Source organism: Macaca thibetana, chromosome 7 (assembly GCF_024542745.1).
Source record: "Macaca thibetana thibetana isolate TM-01 chromosome 7, ASM2454274v1, whole genome shotgun sequence".
Lineage (NCBI taxonomy): Eukaryota > Metazoa > Chordata > Mammalia > Primates > Cercopithecidae > Macaca > Macaca thibetana.
Window position 1 is genome coordinate 28,581,147 of NC_065584.1, and position 21,171 is coordinate 28,602,317.

The following is a 21,171-nucleotide window of genomic DNA, read 5'->3' on the forward strand; positions in this document are numbered from 1 at the left end:
ACAGGTAAACATGTATAAACACGTAAACACCACACAAATATTCAGTACAAGGCCCATTGAACATATGTAGATGAACAAGGTAAACCCAAATCAATCAAGTTTAGGGCACATTGGGGAAGAGAGTTTTCCCACAGGTGCATGGGTTTATGAACGTGAGTCCCAGACTTAAATGGAATGTTATGTGTGGAGACAAGTCCTAAAATGTCTGAATTGCCAGGGAGGTTTGAGATGTTTAAACATAAAGATGCATTTTAACATGAGGAAATATGAAGAAAGGCTCTCATCAGATAACTTCTACTGGGTAAGTACTAACTACCAACGTAGAAAATGAGATGTTATTGAATAGAAAAGAAAATGGTCACAATTTAGGGACAAAGCTCAGATGGCCACAAAAAACAACATACTGATGGCATTGCTAAAGTAAGAGGATACAGATTTGCAGGAAGTAATTGCTAAGTACATGACTTTTTCTAGCTGTAAGGCAGGGGCCAAGAAACCAAGCAGGGGAGTGTCTTTGGAATTTGGATGGTGAGTATCAGGTCATGAGGCAAGGGTTCCTGTGTATTAGTGGGAATACCATTTATATTCTAGACTAGAAACTCCCAACTGCCACATGGAGACTAGTGAAACATTTGAGATTACTGGCACAGAAAGTAGTGTCTGGAGGTTTAAGGTATGGGAGAACTGAAAACTTAGGAAACAGTACCAGCAATAGAAACTCCCGTTGCTATGTGGCCAGGCATTTAAGGAAATCAGGTTATTAGGAAAAAATATAACATGAAAATTTAAGTCACCAAGGACAATGCAAGGGATGGAGCAAGAAGAAGGCTACAAGTGTGGAACTCAGAGTATTTTTTACATACTGAAGTTCAACAGATGCTAATGATGAGGATGGGGCGACAGCACATAAAAAACATGTGACCTTAAAAGAAGAAACATCACTGAAGAATGAGTGTAGAATCAAGATCTGACTCCAGAAATTTAAAACATTAGGAAAAATACATCCTTCACTAAAGGAGACTTCAAGAGATGCTCTCTCAATGCAGCATGTCCAGATTTTAATTAAGGCATAGATGTTGAAGTTGTAAGGGAGTTTGTTCATGTTAGGAAAACATATACCATCAAACAACAGTGTGTCCCACTGTTGGTAATTATTTGTTCATCCCTGATCTGCTACTTATTTAGCATGAAATATTTGTCATCAGAAATTACAAACACTATTGGCCAGGCATGGTGGCTCACACCTGTAATCCCAGCACTTTGGGAGGCCAAGGCAGGCACATCACTTGAGTCCAAGAGTTTGAGACCCACCTGGGCAATATGGTGAAACCCATCTCTACCAAAAATGCAAAAGTAGCTGGGCATGGTGGCATGTGCCTGTAGTCCCGGCTACTTGGGAGGCTGAGGTGAGAGGATCACTTGAGACCAGGAGGTGGAGTTTGCAGTGAGCCGAGATCATGCCGCTGTATGATAAAGTAAGACGCTGTCTCAAAAATAAAAAAAAAAAGAAAGAAAGAAAAACGAAAGAAATTATCAACACTATTTATATAAACACCATGCAAAGGCTCAGAAGTAAATGAATCACACTTTTCTCAAATTAATAAATTAACTATAAAAGAAAAATCATTTCTGTGTGAGGACCCTTGGCAATGAGTTTAAATCTTTATTATCTAAATATTGTTAACTAAATTCTTAAGACATGTTTGTTCTCAGAAACACCTAAAGTATGAAAGTGAAAATTCCCTACATAATTATTCTCAGAAGTGCCAGTTTTTAAGATGGCTAAATTTTCTTTTCTGAATTCTCTCTCCACCAACACCCTTCTGGCATGTCAAGCAGTCACACTTATCATATTTCATTTCCTTCAATACTATCAGCTTCACAGTTTTCACAGAGCTCACAGGATTCTGCTCATTGGAATTGATTATCAAAATCACCATGATTAAGGTTTTGGTCGAATCCCCTAGTGTTTGGCAACTGAGCCCATCATGGAGCACCCCTGGGTAGCAGGGAGGGTGTGGAATAATATTCCTGAGACCTGGGATGTGGCTTCTTGTTCAAACTCCACCGGAGATTGATTAGCAGCCATCTCCCCATGGCAAGAAATAATTACTACATTACACCACTCTGATAATAAACCAGAAACCCCGTAGTTCTCTGGTCTCTTCTGTCAAGAAATTTGCTGTGAATAAGGATGAGAGTTTGGCTACAGGTCTTCCACTGCCTGGTCTCACATTTCATGTTAAAGCAGATCAGTATCAGACTCAAGCTGGCCTGGCCTTAGAGCTTCAGGCTCAAAGTGTTGTGAATTAGGGACCCGTGGCTGTGAAATTATCTACTATAAATATTCCATTGTAAAGACTAAACTAGGTAACATTTTATGGCTTTAAATGAGTAGATTTAAAAATAAGTTAATATCTACAAAATTAAGATTATATATTGAAAGTTCTGGTCATAAGAGAGGCTGCAAATATTGCAGCATTGTTCCCTTGGTCTTATAAGTGACAAGAGCCAAAGATTCACAGACCAGTAATTTTCTTCATTCTAGGCAAGAACCAAAATTAGGAGATAAGATTACTAAGGACACCAGAATGCCTCAGAATGTTCTTGGAAGGCTGCCTTAAAAATTCAGGACATATTGGGTACTGTGATGCATTCCTATAGTTCAAGTTACTTGGGAGGCTGAGGCAGAAGGATCGCTTGAGCCCAGAAGCTTGAGGCTGTAATACACTATGATTACAGCTGTGAATAGCCATGGAACTCCAGTCTTGGTGACAGAGCAAGACCCCAATTCTAAAATAAACAAATAAATAAAATTCAGGATATTTACCGTAAAGGTAGTAGGTTATCCAAAACCTACTTAGGTTTCTAATTAAATTATATGGACTTATCAAAAAACAACAGATGCTGGCAAGGTTGTGGAGAAATAGGAACGTGTTTACACTGTTGGTGGGAATGTAAATTGTGTAACCATTGTGGAAGACGGTGTGGCGATTCATCAAAGATCTAGAACCAGAAATACCGTTTGACCCAGCAATCCCACTACTGGGTATATACCCAAAGGAATATAAATCATTCTATTACAAAGATACATGCGTGCACATGTTCATTGCAGCACTATTCACATTAGCAAATACATGGAATCAACCCAAATGCCCATCAACAATAGACTGGATAAAGAAAATGTGACACAGGTACACCATGGAGTACTGTGTAGCCGTAAAAAGGAATGAGATCATGCCCTTTGCAGGGATATAGATGAAGCTGGATGCCATCATCCTCAGCAAACTAACACAGGAATAGAAAATCAAACACTGCATGTTCTCACTTATAAGTGGGAGCTGAACAAAGAGAACACATGGACACAGAGAGGGCAACACCACACACTGGGGCCTGTCAGGGGGTGGGATCAGAGGAGGGAAAGCATTAGGAAAAATAGCTAATGGATGCTGGGCTTAATACCTAGGTGATAGGCTGGTAAGTGCAGCAAACCACCATAGTACATGTTTACCTATGTAACAAAACTGCACATCCTGCACATGTGACACAGAACTAAAAATTAAACATACATACACACATTTATAATTAGGAATATGTTTACATTTCAAATCAGAATATACAGAACATTTGTGCTATTTGAATAGTCTAATCCCAGTAACCATACGACCCACACACAACCTCTTCTACACAGTTAGCCTCTACTCTAGAGGAAACTATAGTCAGCACAAAGTAGGAAAATTGATTCTCTAGGAAACAGGGTGAATACACAACAAAAGTGATAATCTACTCAAAATCCTACTTGTTTTATTTATTGGTAGCATTTTTCTTTAGAGGTGGTTTTACGTTTCTAACATAAGCTCCTACCTGAAGCTTTATAAAAACTCTTTCCCAGGCCCAATACTCTGCTTTGCCTCCACTATTTATAATCTTTGTTAACAAAGCTGAGACTTTTGTGAGACTTCCATAGTGAGATCATCTTGTATTAATTGACAAATGCCACAAAAGTTAGAAAGAAAAGAAGCCAGAATTTGAATTGACCTTTTACTCTCAGGTCCACACTAATTCCCTTTAGATGCCAAGTCACAGTGTCTCTCAGCACTGAATATAAATGCAGTGGGATTTGGGATTAAGGCATGAGTATGGATTTAAGTGACCAAAGAAGACTTGGGAAAATAGGTGAGACTTGGTCTGAACTCCAAAGGTGTATAGATCCAGAGAAGAGAGGCTTCCAGGGAGAAAGAAGTACAGCTGCAAGGGCATGGAGCATAATGATGGCAGAATATGCTAGTGACAGCGAGAAACCTGACCTTATTAGAAGACAGAAAGCCATGAATATTCAAGAAAATGTGGTTCAAGGGACAGCTTTTGAAAAACAGATTCTGGAAGACCTTGAAAGCCAAGTGTAGGGTTTGGACTACATTGAGAAGAAGTCATTGAAGGTTCATGAGCAGAGGAGTAACAGGATAAGAATGGTATTTGGGGGAGATTGATCTGGAAGTAGTACATACGGTAGATTTCAGAAATACAAGCCAGAGACCAACAATGGAGAACTCAAAAACTGTCAAGGACTGTGAAGTCTTCTTCACTATCATGGCTTCAGTGGTTTCAAAGCAACTTACTCCTTCCTGGCTTCCTCTTGTTCTGCAGAATCCACCACCAAAAGATTCTATGTGACAAGAGATGCAGCTTCAGGAAATATAGCCACAGTCAAATATTACCTAGGAAACCAAATATAACTAAATGCAAAATGTTACCCCACACTGAGAAATAGCTGTGAAATTTGGTTATAGCTGTGTTTATTGTTCATTAAACTTTATATAATGGGAAAATATGCTAAAGTAATCCAAATGCAAATTAAATAAGTTGGATGTTGAGAATACACGTTCTGTGTTGTAGGAACTAGAATAAAGTCTCTAACAGTACTGAGAGTTTGTTTCACTAAATTTTCTTATTTTAATATATTCTTTTTGATTTGCCCTGTTCTCAGGAATTTTCATGAGTCGGGGACAATCAGATTGTGTCCACAGCATGTATGTTGAGCTGCAGGTCCTTTTCTAAAGCTCGCCTCCCGCAACCTCCACCAGCAGCAGGGCACTGATGTGAGCTCTAACCAGATGAGACACTTCAGTGCCAGTATGAGGGAATCACATGGAAATTTCAGTTAGGGAGAGGAGAAAGAACACTTAGTCTTAAGGACAGATAAAATCCAGATGACCCCTCCCTGCCTAAATCCCTTTTTAGAGAAACAAAATCATACCCCAAATGTCGAGAATGTAGGTGGAATAAAGGGGCTTTCTGCCAAACATCCGTAAAGGCAGACAGACACCTGATCTGTGGCCCAGGTAGACACATTTTACCTTTACAGAAATTACAGAAATACAAGTCTTGCCAATGAACTAAGATGCAACCAAAAGCTCTAACTCCATAAGACATAGAAACACAGGTATTTGGATAGAAAAAATCGTCTCAGAACAATTGGGAAAAATCCTAAAGAAAATTTATATTTCTTTATATTACGTATGTATGCACATTCATGCATTTGATTTCACTCATGTAAGAATATCTGAGTAAAACTGCAGTTTTACATTTAGTAGAGGGCTGATTTCAAAGAGCATGTAGTGAATTTACCGGGAAATAATGTCTGAAGTTAGATGCTATTGTTTTCTACCAATGCTCCTCAGAGTTGTTACAGTTTACAAGGTTTGACTGAATCCTCCTGCAGGGAAATACAAATTTTGCAATCCGGGGTGTGAAAAAAATCAAGGAAATTTTGTGTTTTACATTTTCAGTATATAACGTATCCAGCTTCTTCAATTATATAGTTCTGATGTTGGTCAACATAAAACTGTGGGATTTGACGACTGACGATAAAGTTCTACTGTCTCACTCGATCTCTAGTGTACAAGACTGTTACAAGAAATCTCATCTTGTGAAATAAACCACAACATCAGTTTGGAAGTGAGTGCCACAGAAGAAACTGGGACCAAGAGGCTCTTTTTCCTTATGATGTTATAGCGGTCTTTTCCCTCCAACCACGATCCACTGTAAAACCATTTCCCTTTTATATAGATGTATATATGAATGACTGTTCAGAAACAGCAAGCCTTTCTTTGAGAAAGGAGAAGGGCAAGAGTGAAAAGAAATGGAAACATCTTGACATTTTCATTTTTTATCTGAAGAAGGAAATTGCATATTGGGATACTTATTATAATTCCCATATGCCTAAAAGCATTTCTTCTGGCAAGAGAACACCCAGTCCTAGTAAAACTGTTAGTGTTCTTTTCATGAAAGGAACGCTAAGATCTTTGCACAACTCAGATGCTGAAAATATGCAAGACTCAGTCATTCAACCAACAAATACATTTTGAATGTCTGTTATGTGCGTGATACCATGCATATTCTGAAACAAGGTCATATTAATAATTGATGAAATTAAGCATGTTTTTTCCTACCGCCTTACCCTTTTATGTGTTTTCCACATTTTCAACAGTGAGCTTTTATAATTTCCATATCCAAAAAAAAACTCAGATAAATCAAAGGTACCAATAATGCAAGGTTCCTTCATTTCTTCTGTAGGCATGTAGCAAAATCATAAGTACAGACCACTGCCTGGTGATCAAAATAAGTACAGTCAATGGCCAAAACACTACAAGGTATAGAAGCACCTCCTCTTTTCTGAAGTCTACAGATTCTTTGTTTGAAAACATTTGTTAATATCACTTGGCAAAGGGACATGAATCAGTGGCAAAGATCCACAAGAAAAGGGTAGGTTGAGAAAATAAACAATAATTCTAAGTAAAGAAAATAATAAGAATCACTGGCTTTTCAAGCCAAATCAATGCCTGAAACCCCTGAGCTTAATCAAGTGTTTTCAGAGGGAGTGGAAGTAAAAAGTAATATACACCTGTAATCCCAGCACTTTGGGAGGCAGAGGTGGGTGGATCACTTCAGGACAGGAGTTCAAGACCAGCCTGGCCAACATGGTGAAATCCCATCTCTATTGGAAAAAAAAAATAGTTGGGCGTGGTAGCTGGTGCCTGTAATCTCAGCTATTCAGGAGGCTGAGGCAGGAGAATTGCTTGAACCTGGGAGGCGGATGTTGCAGTGAGTCGAGATGGCACCACTGCACTCCAGTCTGGGTGACAGAGCAAGACTCCTTCTCAACAACAACAACAGCAACAACAAAAATTAATGTAGACCTCCTAACAGCAGAAACACTCAAATTAAGAAATGCTTGATAGAGATATATTTGCAAGTCTTTAACTAGCTTTGCGCAGCTTCTTGCAACCTTGCAACATTTTCTTTGGCCAAGAAGGTTATTTGACTACAGAGAGACTATCATTGGAGTTGAAGGCTTTTCCCTAAAATAAACGAATAAATAAAACCATTGTAGAATAATTTCATACTGCCAGGTCACTCTGGGACTGATGTAAAGCCTCAGAAAACCCTTAGAATTTGCAGCTTGTTATGTCTTCCCCCGCTACCTTCACCCTAATCTCACAGTGCAAAGGTGAAGTCAGGTAAAAAAGAAATGGCATCAATTTTCAACCTAAATGGAATAACAAAGACTGGAACTACATCTGACCTGATACAACCAGGAAAATGGCAACACGTGAAACAATGGCTCCTAAGACACCAGGCATCAGGCAAAGAAAGGCAGTGGTTTCTGAAATAGAGAAGATAAACTAAGTGAGATTTAAGACTGCCCCAGCTTACTGCCTGGAGAGAATTTCTGCACCACGGAGCAGGCAGAAAGATTCCAGCTGGAATCCAGCCAACTCCTGCAGTTATATAGATGGAGCTGAGACTCAGGAGAGACTCTTAGCTGGCTAGAATGCAGAGCTGACATGGAGCTGGAGAAAACTGACCTAAAAGATCACATATTGTATGATTCCATTTATATATATTCCAGAAGAGACAAAAATAACAAATGCTGATACAAATTCAAACAGTGATGACCTTAAAGAGAAGAACTAACTGGAAGGGGAACAAGAAAAGTTTCTGAGAAGATGAAACTATCCTTTATCTTAACTGGGGTGTTGGTTACTTGGCTATAAGCATTTGTGATAAAGCATGTAAGATCTATGCATTTTGCTGGATGTAAATTTTGCCACCTTCAAAAAATGACCTCTTCCTTCCCTAAAAAGAAAGTAAAGGAGAAAAATAAATGAAGAGAACAAAATTATATTTATTATTTCTATTTTACAAGACAAGGTACAGTAATTCAGATCTTTCTTGTGCCTTTAGATGTGGAAATAACTAAAGGAAATTATGTCCATATTGAAAAATATATTGAAATTGCACCTGCATGTGACTAACATGGTAATATAAAAATTGTCTTCTGTGAACCAATAGGCTCTAAGTGGATTATTGCCGTCACCATGAGTAAGTAACTAGCCAAGGACACCAGAAATGAATGGGCTATAATTAAACACAGTAATAAAAATGGTCTGCAAATACAGCATGTGGAAGATGGCTGAAATGAAATTATTGAGGCCACAAACTCCAACAGCTTACAATAATCCATGATAAGCTATACGCCTTTGAATTATGGAGACTATTTTTTCTTGAACCATAGGACCAAGTGTCTACTGGGGTTTGTAGAAACCAATGTATCACCTATGAGTTCCAGCTTATTTTCAGGGAGAGCTGTGAAAAACAGAGCTGCACGCAGTCCTGGCTCTTGCTGAATCGGTTTAGTATTGCACACATATTAATATGAGCCCTGGCATAGCTTGAGGATATTCCAAATCATCCCTTCTTAATACTGATGGAACTTAAAAGCAAGTGTGATTCCCATGGGCAACAAGCTACAACCCACATCTATATAACTGTTCCTAAGAGTACCACTAGCTTCATTCTGCTCTTAGAAGACCCTGGGTTTCCCTGCTATCTTCTGACTTCCCTTTGGCTCTGTGGAATATCTGTGGGCCCAAGAATAAAAACAGATGCAGAGAAATAACCTTTGGTGCTGCCACTCCTGATGTTTCTTTTGCATCTGTCTCGCCTTCTGGGTCCTGGCTATCATGGAGCTATGCTGCCCCTCTCAGCCTCACTGACTTCTCGGGACTCAGCCTCCTGCCTGCTTAGATGTACCAAACCTGCAAAATGGCACTTATTTGATGGAGATTCTGATCTTGTTCCCTGAGCAAATCAGTCCTACTTTAAATGCCCTCATTTAAAGTGAATAAAATAAAATAGCATTCCCTCCGAAAGAACAACACAAATACTAGAAATTACAGTATAATTGATGCTAACAAGAGTCGTTAAGCTCTGTGGCTAACGTGAATCTAAATCCCTATGAATTCAGATGAATTTTCATCAAGAAACTTTCCCTGAGGCATTAAGAAGACACTGGCAGTCAAGAGCCCAGACTTTGCAGTCAGACTAACATAACTCTGAATCTTTGTTCCCCAACCTAATAGTTTTGTCACCTTGAGCAAATCACTTGACTTTGCTGTCTCAGTTCTCTCATCTATGAAACTGGTATCACAATAGTATCTACTTTTAGGGTTGCTGTGGGGTTTCAATGACCATGAATTCAGCACATTGGGGCATACTCTTAAGTGGTTAAAAAAAAGGTAATTGTGTATGAAAGAGGTATTCAAGGTACAAAAAAAATGAAATCGAATATAAATTAATAAAAATTATTCAAAATGTACAGCAAAAGTTAGGGGGAAAAATCATATGTCTTTTCAATGTTACATAAGGACACTGTTTAACAGGCCCACCCAAGAAACATTTAGCTCTATGGGAGAAGTACCTGTGTCTGGCACTGACACTTATTGTTAGTGGGGGCCCAGAATACAGAAGATGCCCTCCGAACTTGTAGGTTTTTGTTCAGCACAGATGTTCAGTAGAAAAGATAACACCAAAGGTTAAGAAATTTTTGCTTTGTAGGACATTTACCACTTTTAAATCTATCCTAAATTTGTATTTTAATATTCTTAAGGCCTATAAATATCCAGTTCTTCAAATAGTCTTTTGTCATCTTATTGTTTACACTGTTAACCATCTTGTTTCTCTCGTTATGGAGTTAAATAAATTTGACACACATTCACTCTATATTTGCATAAGTGTTTTGTTCTTAAGTTTAAAATAATTATATTTGTATGAGTCATCTTTTTACTTTTTGAAAGTAATATCGAAGAGTAGCCAACAGTTCTGTAGAGCCATTATGTGCCATATCTCCTAAACTTCACCACTACATATTCAATTTATTATTATTCTATTTATGTTTGTCAGATTTATTCTTACAAGATAGGACCTGCAAAATATTTGCATTTTGGAAGCACAGTAATTATCATGTCCAAGGTAACATAGATATTAAGGGAAGGAGTCAAGATTTGAACACAGGCCACCCCATTACACATTAGAGGTCTCGTCCACCGTGCTATATGACATATGTTGGAATTGAAATAAAGCAAACACATAAAAATCAGAAGATCTAGGTCAATAGAGAATGAAAATATAAACAGTTGGGAGTATGGGGCAAGATACTCTAATTCTATAATGGCTAAAGATATTTTAATTCTAAATGGCCTCATCTGAATGTTAAAAAGGCACACCCAAAATGTTCTGAATTCCACAATATGATACAATTAATCATCCAGAACACAATTTCCCTTTTCCAGTTCTATGTTTTTATGCAATGTGATTGTCTGTGAAGACTTGCCCACATGGAATTAAGCATCCTAGTCTAACAGTACAGATGTTAAACTGTGATTTCTAATATGACTAAGTGGCAGCAAATCGAATAAGAATGTGAACTTTTATGTCAGAAAAACCTGGGACCAAATCCTCGATCAGCTATATTCTAATGGTGTGATCTCACTTTTGTCATAATTAAAATCAGGAATATCATACTATAATATTTTCTTAAAAATTTGGGGATGATTAAAAGGATGATATCCTTATAAAGGTCCTAGTAGAGTGTCAGGACCATGATAAGGACTTAACAGCTGTCAAATATTATAATTATTACAATAAAATCTACCACATCTATTTACCAAATACCTATTACACTCCTTATGCTATACCAAGGTTTCAGGAAACTAAGTGAACAATTCAACTTCACAGATAGATTCAGGACTGGCATTTAAAGCAGTTTGATTCTAGAGCCAATTAAATTAATGACTAAGCTCTGATTTCTTTTATCATTTAATAAGTTATACACATTACAAATTAGCCTTTTAAAAATTGGATTCTTTATAAATAAATTTTCAAGATCAATCTCTACCAATGACTCAATGAAATAAATCAAGATTTGAGCCCTGTGAGGCCTACATTTAGGACCCAGCAATGATTTCAACATAATGTTAACAGTGGCTGCAGCATATTTCTCCCTACTTGCCTGCTGGACGCTACCTTTCCTTTGCAGCCCTCTTCCATGTCATGTTTGCTTTGAACATACTTACAAATTTTTTAAGGCGGCCAGGTGCAGTGGCTCACGCCTGTAATCCCAGCACTTTGGGAGGCTGAGGCAGGCAGATCAGGAGGTCAGGAGTTCGAGACCAGCCTGGCTAACAAGATGAAACCCCATCTCTACTAAATATATAAAAATTAGCTGGACGTGGTGGGTGGTGCACACCTGTCATCCCAGCTACTCAGGAGACTGAGGCAAGAGAATCACTTGAACCCAAGAGGCGGAGGTTGCAGTGAGCCGAGATTGCACCACTGCACTCCAGCCTGGGCAACAGAGAGAGACTGTCTCAAAAAAAAAATTTTTTTTTTCAAGGCCCACTTTCAATTTGAAAACTGTCCTAAAAGCAGCTGCTCTTCATAGAGTCTCAACCCTGGGGTAGTTGCCATTACTCCACCTTATGACTCCTTACTATACACCGTTCACGTTTCTACTGAAGCACCTTCATATGCATCTTTCCCCATTAGACTAGAAGGTATTTGAGAACAAAACTCTCTTATTCATGATGATATCTGCAAATAAGAAATGTTTGGTGAGTGAATCCATCAATAAATGATAAAGTGCATTCTGAGCAACAAACAATAATGTTTTACAAGTGAGCTTCTCACACATGGCCTATTCGCTGAGCAGGCAGAGTCTGAAAACAAAGGTGGGGAATGAACACATAACCAAAAACATGGATGTACTATACTCTGATCTCCTTAAGAATTAATGCTCTACCAATAGGTCTGGAACAACAGAGGTTCATAACAACACAAGTTCTTAAAATCATGTCTGTGTACCTATACGGACCCAAGAGACAGAATTAGTAAACACATGTCTGTCCCCTTCTTTGCACACTAAGTAATGCATACATTGCTGATTGTTTCTGAAGCTTGAATGGGAAATGTGTTTTTAACAGATTTAATCAATACACCAACCTACATTAAAAAATAAACCCACACAATAAATAAAAAGCAAAAGGCCAATCAATAGCCAACAGTGCAGCTTAACAGCCACTCCTGTAGAAAACTGTCTGAAAAAGGCGCTTTACACTCCACTATCGGCACGATCCACAGCTGCTTGCTATTGATTTGTTGCAAGCAAAGAACATCTATTATCACATGCCAGTGTGAACCTAGCAATTTCTCCAACAGGCAGTCTGCAATGTGTGACTAGCAATGTAGCACAGGGTGGCTGGCTCCTAAGAGTGGGCTGAGGACCCATGTTCATTCCCTTTACTTCACCCCACAAAGCCATGATGAGCACCCACTTCCTAAACTCAGGTGTGTTAAGGACTCATGTGCTGAAGACTGTCCTATATGTGCTTCTACAGGGCACAAGAAGCAATAACGAGACCCCCAAATTACATGACACTCAAAACAGTTGTCATGTACATGGTAAAAGGCAACAATGCTGTTAAGGATAGGTATGAAAAGTTTAAAACTGCTATTTTCACAAAGTCCATAAAAATGACAACCCTTTTGTACATGTGTGGGTGCATTCAGGAGGGTTCTATTCTACACAACATTTTTCGATGTTATGAAGGAAAGAAAAACTCAACGGCAGGCTGACAATGACAGTGATATTACCACAAAATATGGGAAGGAGATTCTGGATTTGCCTGGTGCTGCCATGGCTACAACATGCTAGAATTTCCCAGGTTCTCAGTCCTGATTTAAAATACTAATAAGAACCCAATATCAAAAAAGAATATTCCTATAAGAACCTTGGTAAGGTTCCATTTCCTCTGTTGTTCTTAAAATGTAGTCCAAGACAGCTTTTATTAAGTTGATTTTTAGGTGGTGCTCACCCTCTGAATAGCCAACTCCCTCAATTTTAAATGTTTCACAAGAACTGAAGATGATCTTGGAAAATGTAACTTACGTGTTCTTCCACAGATCATACTGATTTCTACATTAACTCAAAATTTCTTCTGGGATGATTAGATTGTAGAATCAAAACAGCCCTAAAAGTCAACCCCAAAGAAACTCCCCATGACTTTACCATTACGTAACACTGTGGAAGGTCATATCTAAAACTACGTAAGAAAATTAGCAAATCAATTACACTTGGGTTTCCAATCAGAGGATTTTTGTTTCCTAACCCCATACAAGGGAATCACGCTTATACAAGACAATCAGCTCTAAAGAATATCAGCTTTGCACAGCTATGTTTATAAGAGTGAAACTGAAATTCACCCCACTGCCTCCATCAACACACCAGGGTCACACAAAGAATAAAGAAATACAGTGGAAAACATCCAGCCTTGGCCTACTCACACTAAATGAGACTAAGTTTTAAAATGTACACTCTACTCACAGAGGCAACATCTGTGTAACAGCACATTAAAATTGTCAGGCAAACGTATTTGGTAAATAGGCAAGAAAAACACAAAGGTCATAAAAGAACCAATGCTACGAAAAAGCAACACCCTAAAATGTAGACATTTTTAGAGCCTTACAAGTCATGCCTAGATATGATTAATGTTTTTACACATGATGAAATAAGTACCTTTTTTTGGAAAATATAAGACCTAGCTATTTCCCTGTTGAGTAAGTTTCAGTTTTTGGATACACAGTAATAAACTGAAGTGTTTTCATGTTCATTAATTGAGGATCAATCTGTTGCCCTGAGAAACAGCTCCTGGAAAATGAGATATCCATAACCTTTCTTTTTCCCCACAAAATGCTTTTTGCAATTAAATTTGATCTCTAACCTATTTGCATGGTCCTATGATAGCATTTAAATGGATACAATTTATTTGAGCTATATGCAACATTCTATAGAATATTCTCTTTGCAGGAATTAATTAGGTAAAGGACAGGTTTCCTTGATGGCACTCGACTTTTAATGCCGTGACCCATTTCTGTTATTTAGGTCAAAGGCAGGCCACTTGTGGCAGGCATGTTACCAAAGCAATTGTTAATGACCTCTGTGCTCTTCCATATGTGACCCATTTTCTGATTTTCTTTATATTCCTTCTCGTCATTATTCTTCCTCCTCCATGAACTTATATCTTCTTTCTTTGCAATTTCCCCCACTGCTCTTTGCTGATGATAAGCATGAGCCTATTCAAGACTGCTGGTGACAGTGAAGGTTGACACTTGAATCCTGATACAGGATACACCACCAAAAATTTATCAACAAAGGTAAGCACATAGAATATCATACAGGGAACTTCATTTTGAAGATGTTTGTGAGATGAAATAGCCAATTATAATTCTAAGGGTCAAGACTGATATAGAAAATAATGGCCTATGATATAGTGAGACTGCTTATTCTAGGTAGAACAAACTGGCTTTGATGCTAGTTCCAAAAGAGAAGGTCTTCCAGATACCTTGAATACCAATTATTGGAAACAGAAACGTCCAATGTAATCATTTTAAGCAATCTACCATTCTGCTATATTTGGTTGGATTTCATTAAAAGCTTATATTCAAACTTCACATTCACATCCTTTATGTCTTAACTTTATATATTTATCACACTCCACAATTAAGATGTGTACTTCCCTGTAATTCCAGCACTTTGAGAGGCCAAGGAGGGCAGATCACGAGGTCAGTAGTTCAAGACCAGCCTGGCCAACATGGTGAAACCCCGTCTCTACTAAAAAATACCAAAAAAAATTAGCAGAGCATAGTGGTGGGCACCTGTAATCTCAGCTACTTGGGAGGCTGAGATGGGAGAATCGCTTGAACCTGGGCGGTGGAGGTTGCAGTGAGCCGAGATTGCGACACTGCACTCCAGCCCGGGCAACAGCAGAGAGGCAACAGCAGAGTAAGACTCCATCTCAAAAAAAAAAAAAAAAAAAAAAAGATGTGTACTTCATCATTTGCATATATCTATCCAATCACAGAAGCCGTGGTCCAATCTCCAGGTGGGGGACTAGGCAAGTAGCTCCTGTTAGAGATGCAGGTTCCCAAGTCTGCTACAATGAAAAGATTTAGCTGCATTGTTAAAGAACAAAATTCAAAATGTATTGCCCTAAACCTAGATTTACTAGAAATATTTCTGAACTATGATAAACTGTTGCCACAAAGGAAAGCTGACATTTTCCCAATGTAAGTTCTAGTGCTTCATTATATCCCAACAAATTCCCCAAGTGGGACAATGTAATACTCCACATCCCAGACTGAGACATAATCTGCTCTTGATAAAACCAGAAACAGTCACAGAATGCTAGAAAGAATCCTTCCTGTGTTTTACCAGAAAATAATGCCTGGTATTGGGTGACAGACAGGAACTTGTCAAAGATAGAAAAAGACACACCTACCTTCTGAAGATTGTGCAAGTTCACCATGTTAGGATAACTTACCTTTATACCTGTTCTGTGTGGACAGTCTCTTCATGACCATTTTCAACCCAGAGTGGGATGTATGTGTGACAAGAAATAAACTTGTGAGGATAGAGAAGCATTATGCCACCATTTAGAGAAAAAAAGCCTTCCTAGTGAGTGCTATACAGACAAATTGGAGGAAAAAGAAAGACCATGTCGTATAATTCCTCAGGTTTATAACTACCTGTTTCAGAGTGAAACAGTATTTCCACATCATAAGTATGGCAACGTGACTTTCAATAATACCAAAATACTTGGTAAGAGCAATCTTATGCCAAAACTTTCTCCAGACATTGTATCCTTCGCATGACAGATACAGAGGCATATGCTTATGTAATTAGATGAATGTGTATTACATAATTTTCTCTCTATATTGCCAACTTCTCCACTTGTTTCTCCTCAGTGTACCTTAAGAGAATGAAAGAGCATATGGGACCAAAACTACTAAGAAAAATCGGAAAAAGAACAACAACAGACAGCTGCACACGGATAATAAACTGAGAAATAAAGAATCAAGAAAACCACATAGATCTGGGGGGCATAGCATTATAACTGGTGTCTGTTCCCATGTGGCCACGCCATAATGTGACTTTACTATTTTTTCAGATAATGTCATACATCATTTTTCTAAAACCAAGAGGTCAAATGAGTCTGGATTATAAAACCAAGGCTGCATTTAGAAAGTCAGAAGGTTAGTAGGACCCACTAAGTCAGGGATTTTCAACAAATCACTTAGACGTAGTCATTCAGAAATTTCAAGTGTATGCTCACCTTTACTATGGCCACATCAAGAAAACAACATGAGAAAGAAGCGGAGACACAGGTTATAGATGCCCACAGCATTGAAGCGTCTTTCCAGTGCTAGAAGCACCTTCATGAAGTCAGAACTAAACCCAAGAACCAGAAGCAGCACTAGTGGACACAATTAACAATCACAAGACTCTCTTCCAATAAAAACCAAATATACTATATATACATATATATATATACACACACACACACACTCACAAAATAGAAAATACATACATACATGTATATACACACACATATATATACACACACAAACATGCAGAATAGCTATGAGTATATAAACCAGATACTAATAAATTTAGTCAGAGAGAATTTCTGCTCTATACCTGAAAGATACCCAAGAATGCTTTAAACTTTGCTAATTGTAAAAAGTAAACTCTTGAATATCTTTGTCATTTGGAAGGCCTAAGAAATTCAGATAACTCAAACCTTTTGAGAAAACAGCTATACCCTTTAAATAACCTCAACATTCTAGGCAATGCAAAAGGGGAGAGTCTCAAAATTATTACCAATTTGGAGTTAAATTCAATAAGATAAGGTGATTTAATTCATGAAGACCTGAAGCCCTTACAACAAAAATATTGCCTGAATTGGTTTTGCTGCTGTGGTTATTGTTTGTCAGTCGCTATTCTAATCTAAAGAAAAAAACACAGGGAGTAAGCAAGTGGGAGAACATTTAGTGTTGTTAAGCAAGACACATCTCTTCACTCGTCTCATAAGAACACTAGTCATTTATTTCCCAAGTTCCTGGAGGAAAGAATTACTTATGAATCTTTCAGAAGAATCATTATTTTATACATTGTCCCTTAAGATTCTCCAAATCTCCGAACACCTTGACAAAGTTCCAGTATGAAAGGCTGTTGTACTTACGATCATTGCACTGGTTTCCGGAATATGAGGTCATAGAACAATCACAGGTGAAGCCCTCCCATTGTTGCATGCAGACCCCCTGGTTGGCACATGAATCTTCCTGGCAGGTGGTACTGGGTCCTAGTGATGCACAAGCAGAGGGGGAAAAAAGAAAAAGGAGAGACAGAAGAAATGTTAAAAATTAGATTCAAAGAAATCACCTGAATTTACCATTCTCATGCCCCCAAACATTTGAAGACACAGCACCAAAATTGTCAACTCAGTCTCATGCAACAAAAACTCAGTATATACAAAAGATGACGGAAATACACACTTAGCCACAAACTATCAACAGTTACACACAGAAGGGAGAAGGCTGAACACACTGTTCTCCTTTGGGTTGACTTTGCAAAATAGCTTCATCTCTACCTTTCAACTAGAAAGATATCTCATTTGGATTATAGTCTTTTTAATGTAGAATGCTAACGCAGAAAAAAAAATTCATTCCCATGATTCTTATAAATTAAGGCACAGTGTTTTTTTAATCCTGAAACCAAAAGTCCCTATGTCTACCTTGTGACATAAAAAAGATGTTTAATGATATTGATAATGATGAAGAGAAGGAGAAGAAGGAGGATTTAGCAGCCAGCATGTGTTGATGTTTTGTAGGAGGGGAGTACTGGGTACTAAACAATGTATTTACATTATCTCACTGAGCTTTCTAGGTACTCTAAGAGTTAAGTAATTATGATTACCTCCAATTTACAGATTTTAAAAAACTGAGCTCAGGAAGGCACGGTAATTTATTCAAGGTCACATATTAATTGAAGGATGCTGATGTCCAACTTAGGTAAACTAACTCTAAAACCCATGCTGTCAACTATACCAGTGATTCTCAACGTGTAGTTCTCAGATGACCACCAACTGGGAATGTGTCAGGAATGCAAACACTTGGAGCTCACCCCAGACCCACTGAATTAGAAACTTTTGCAGGGAGGCATACATCTGTTTTTATAAGCTTCCGGAACATTCGAATGCAGTCTGAAGTTTGAGAGCCATTACACTACAGCACACTGCTGCTCCAGGTATTCTAAAAATTGATTCTTTTGTTGTTGTTGTCAAGACACTCTCACTCTGTCGCCAGGCTGGAGTGCAGTGGCACCATCTCGGCTCATTGCAATCTCCGCCTCCTGGCTTCAAGCTATTCTCCTGCCTCAGCCTCCCGAGTAGCTGGGATTACAGGCATACACCACTACACTCAGCTAATTTTTTTTATTTTTAGTAGAGACAGGGTTTCACCATGTTGGCCAGGATGGTCTCAATCTCCTGACCTCGTGATCTGCCTGCCTCAGTCTCCCAAAGTCCTGGGATTACAGGATTGAACCACTGCTCCTGGTTAAAAACAAATTCTCTTAAATGGAGTGTGCGTGCGCTGGAGCATGCAAAAGAGAATCATTTGTGCTATAGAAAGAAAATATTAGAAATTGTGTTTCTTTTAATTCTAAATTATTTCTATTTCTGTGTGTCTTTCATATGTTAATATATAAGAATAATAGTACATGTATATAACTTATAAATAAGTTTACTTATTTTGAAGGTATTCTCAAAATCTTTCACTGATATGAGGGGGGCATTAAAATTTTTTTGATGATCTGTCTCTTACAGATTGCCATTAAACTCTCTCTTTTGGTCAGACTGGCACTTCTCTCCAAACATTCTCTCTCTTTTCTGATATAGTCTGCCTTAACTTTGGGATTAAAGATAAATCTATACCTTTAGGAGTATCTGGACTCACAGGAAATATCTTAATATTCAGGATAACTCCATGAATTTCCCAGAGAATCTCAGCAAAGGAGATTAACTCACCAAATACATGTCTCACCAAATATATGTCAGGAACTAATGCATAAAAGCACATCACAGAGAAAAACATAAAACCATTGCAATAACAGCATATTTCACAGTTTCTAACCTAAGCCTCACAAAAGCAAGAATATTGAAATGAAAGAACACAGGGTCCTAAAGATGCATGTTCAAAAGAGATGCACGACTACAAAGGGTTCGTCTTCTGGGTGGCAAGGCGTTTTGCATTTATTCATGAAGGGTGGAAGCAGGGCAGGCCATCACTCATAATACAATGCTATGAGGACATGACATAAGAAAGTTCAAAACAATTACTAACGCTGGGGTTACCGCACTGCTGCTGGGTTTCTGCAGCTCCTATTGGCCATGTGGTTGCCCCATGTAGAGATGAAAGGAGGTACGTGGTCATGTTCTCAGTGGGTCTTAAACTTGAGCATTGTGTTATACAAGTTTCATTAACAATGGTAAATCAGGACAGCTTCTTTCAAAGGATAAAAGCTTCTGAGAAGTCCACAGGGGCTCCCTGGCCAAACAACTCTCACCATACAATTGGCTAGTAATTCAATTGTACTCAATAATCAGAAACACATGGAAGGTTTTACTGTCAATGGCAGTAGAACAGCAAAAACTCTGGGAAAACACAATAATTCTTTGAATGTTGATTGAATCTAAAGATGAAGCCTTTTCCATGTCTTTTGCCTTCCCTCTAACTGCCAAATTTTAACCATTTTCTAAGGACCAGCCTGAATGCCTTCTTCAAATGAAACATTAGTCAATAACTTCAAACAATAATTCTCCCACTTTTGTGTGGCCATAGCAATTTTTATCTGCATCATTAATTTTTGTATATAATATTCAATTTAGCACTTTATTACACATTGCACTGTCTTCTCCTCATATGATCCTCTAATTGCTTTATGTTTTTACTATTTTATCATCAAAAGTTTGAAAGCTGCTTGCTATTAGAAATCAGGTAATATTCTCTGGTTAGGTCCTTGTGGCACTAAGTCTATTGTGCAGGTGCAGAAACGGTGTATCAGTAAATGTTGGGGTGACCTGAATTGTAACCACCCTTGATTTGCTGTACCATGATTCCAAAACCTGAATGTAGGAGCATGTCTCCAGTCTGCAAAGTGAGCAATCTTTTCCGTTTCTCAAAAGTTCATCAGGTACCAAATACAGGGCGGGGATTATAGGTTATTTATTAATTCCACTGAATTTGCTTCACTTGCATTAAGGGGCAAAGGCCATGTAGAATCAGATAGTACTGGAAGACTGACTACATTGTAAGCATTCAAGAACAACAGTATTGTCACTAAGGACTTAACAGAACTTTCAACTTCTCATCAACCTGGAACAAACCTTGAACTTCCTTTCGATTGAGCTCCTAACAGCCCCTGCCTCCTTCTCCAGTCTTATTTCTTACTATATGTCCCTAGCTCATAGTACTACAGCCCTCTCCTGCTTTTAATTCCTAACACAATGATTCCCAGAGTGTTGCTCCTAAACCAGCAGCAACTGTATCTCCTGGAAGCTTATGAGAAAAACACACTTTAAGGCTGTACCCAGACCTACTGGCTGGGGGCAGAATTGAGAAATCTGCATTGTAAAAAGCCCTGTGGGTGGTTCAGATGTCTGCTCATATTCCTAGACCACTGCCTTAACACTTCATGCCCACCCCTACCTTCAAGTTCCTTTATTCTTCTTGCTGGACCCATGGCCTTAATTGTGTTTTCTCCAGATTCAAATTTCATTTTTATTCTTCAAGTTTCAGCTCAAAATGAGCTTTCTCCAAACTATCCTACTGAAGGAAGCCCCCATTAGCAGGACATTTACTCTTCATCACGTTTCCCTATTTACTTAACTCATAACAATTACGTGGCCTGTAATTAAATTAACTTCTTTTTAA

The 21,171-nt window shown here is 38.3% G+C and overlaps 1 protein-coding gene across 1 annotated transcript in view; it reads right to left on the reverse strand.

Annotated features, from left to right (window-relative positions):
* Positions 1-16,527: 16,527 nt before the first annotated feature.
* Positions 16,528-21,171, reverse strand: part of LOC126959123 (neurexin-3) — a 792,314-nt gene continuing 787,670 nt past the window's right edge. The window contains exons 17-18 of the mRNA XM_050798071.1: positions 17,349-17,540; positions 16,528-16,652 (exon numbers count right to left, since the gene is read on the reverse strand). Coding sequence (XP_050654028.1) covers positions 16,528-16,652; positions 17,349-17,540 — 317 coding nt within the window. The remainder of the gene's footprint in view (positions 16,653-17,348; positions 17,541-21,171) is intronic.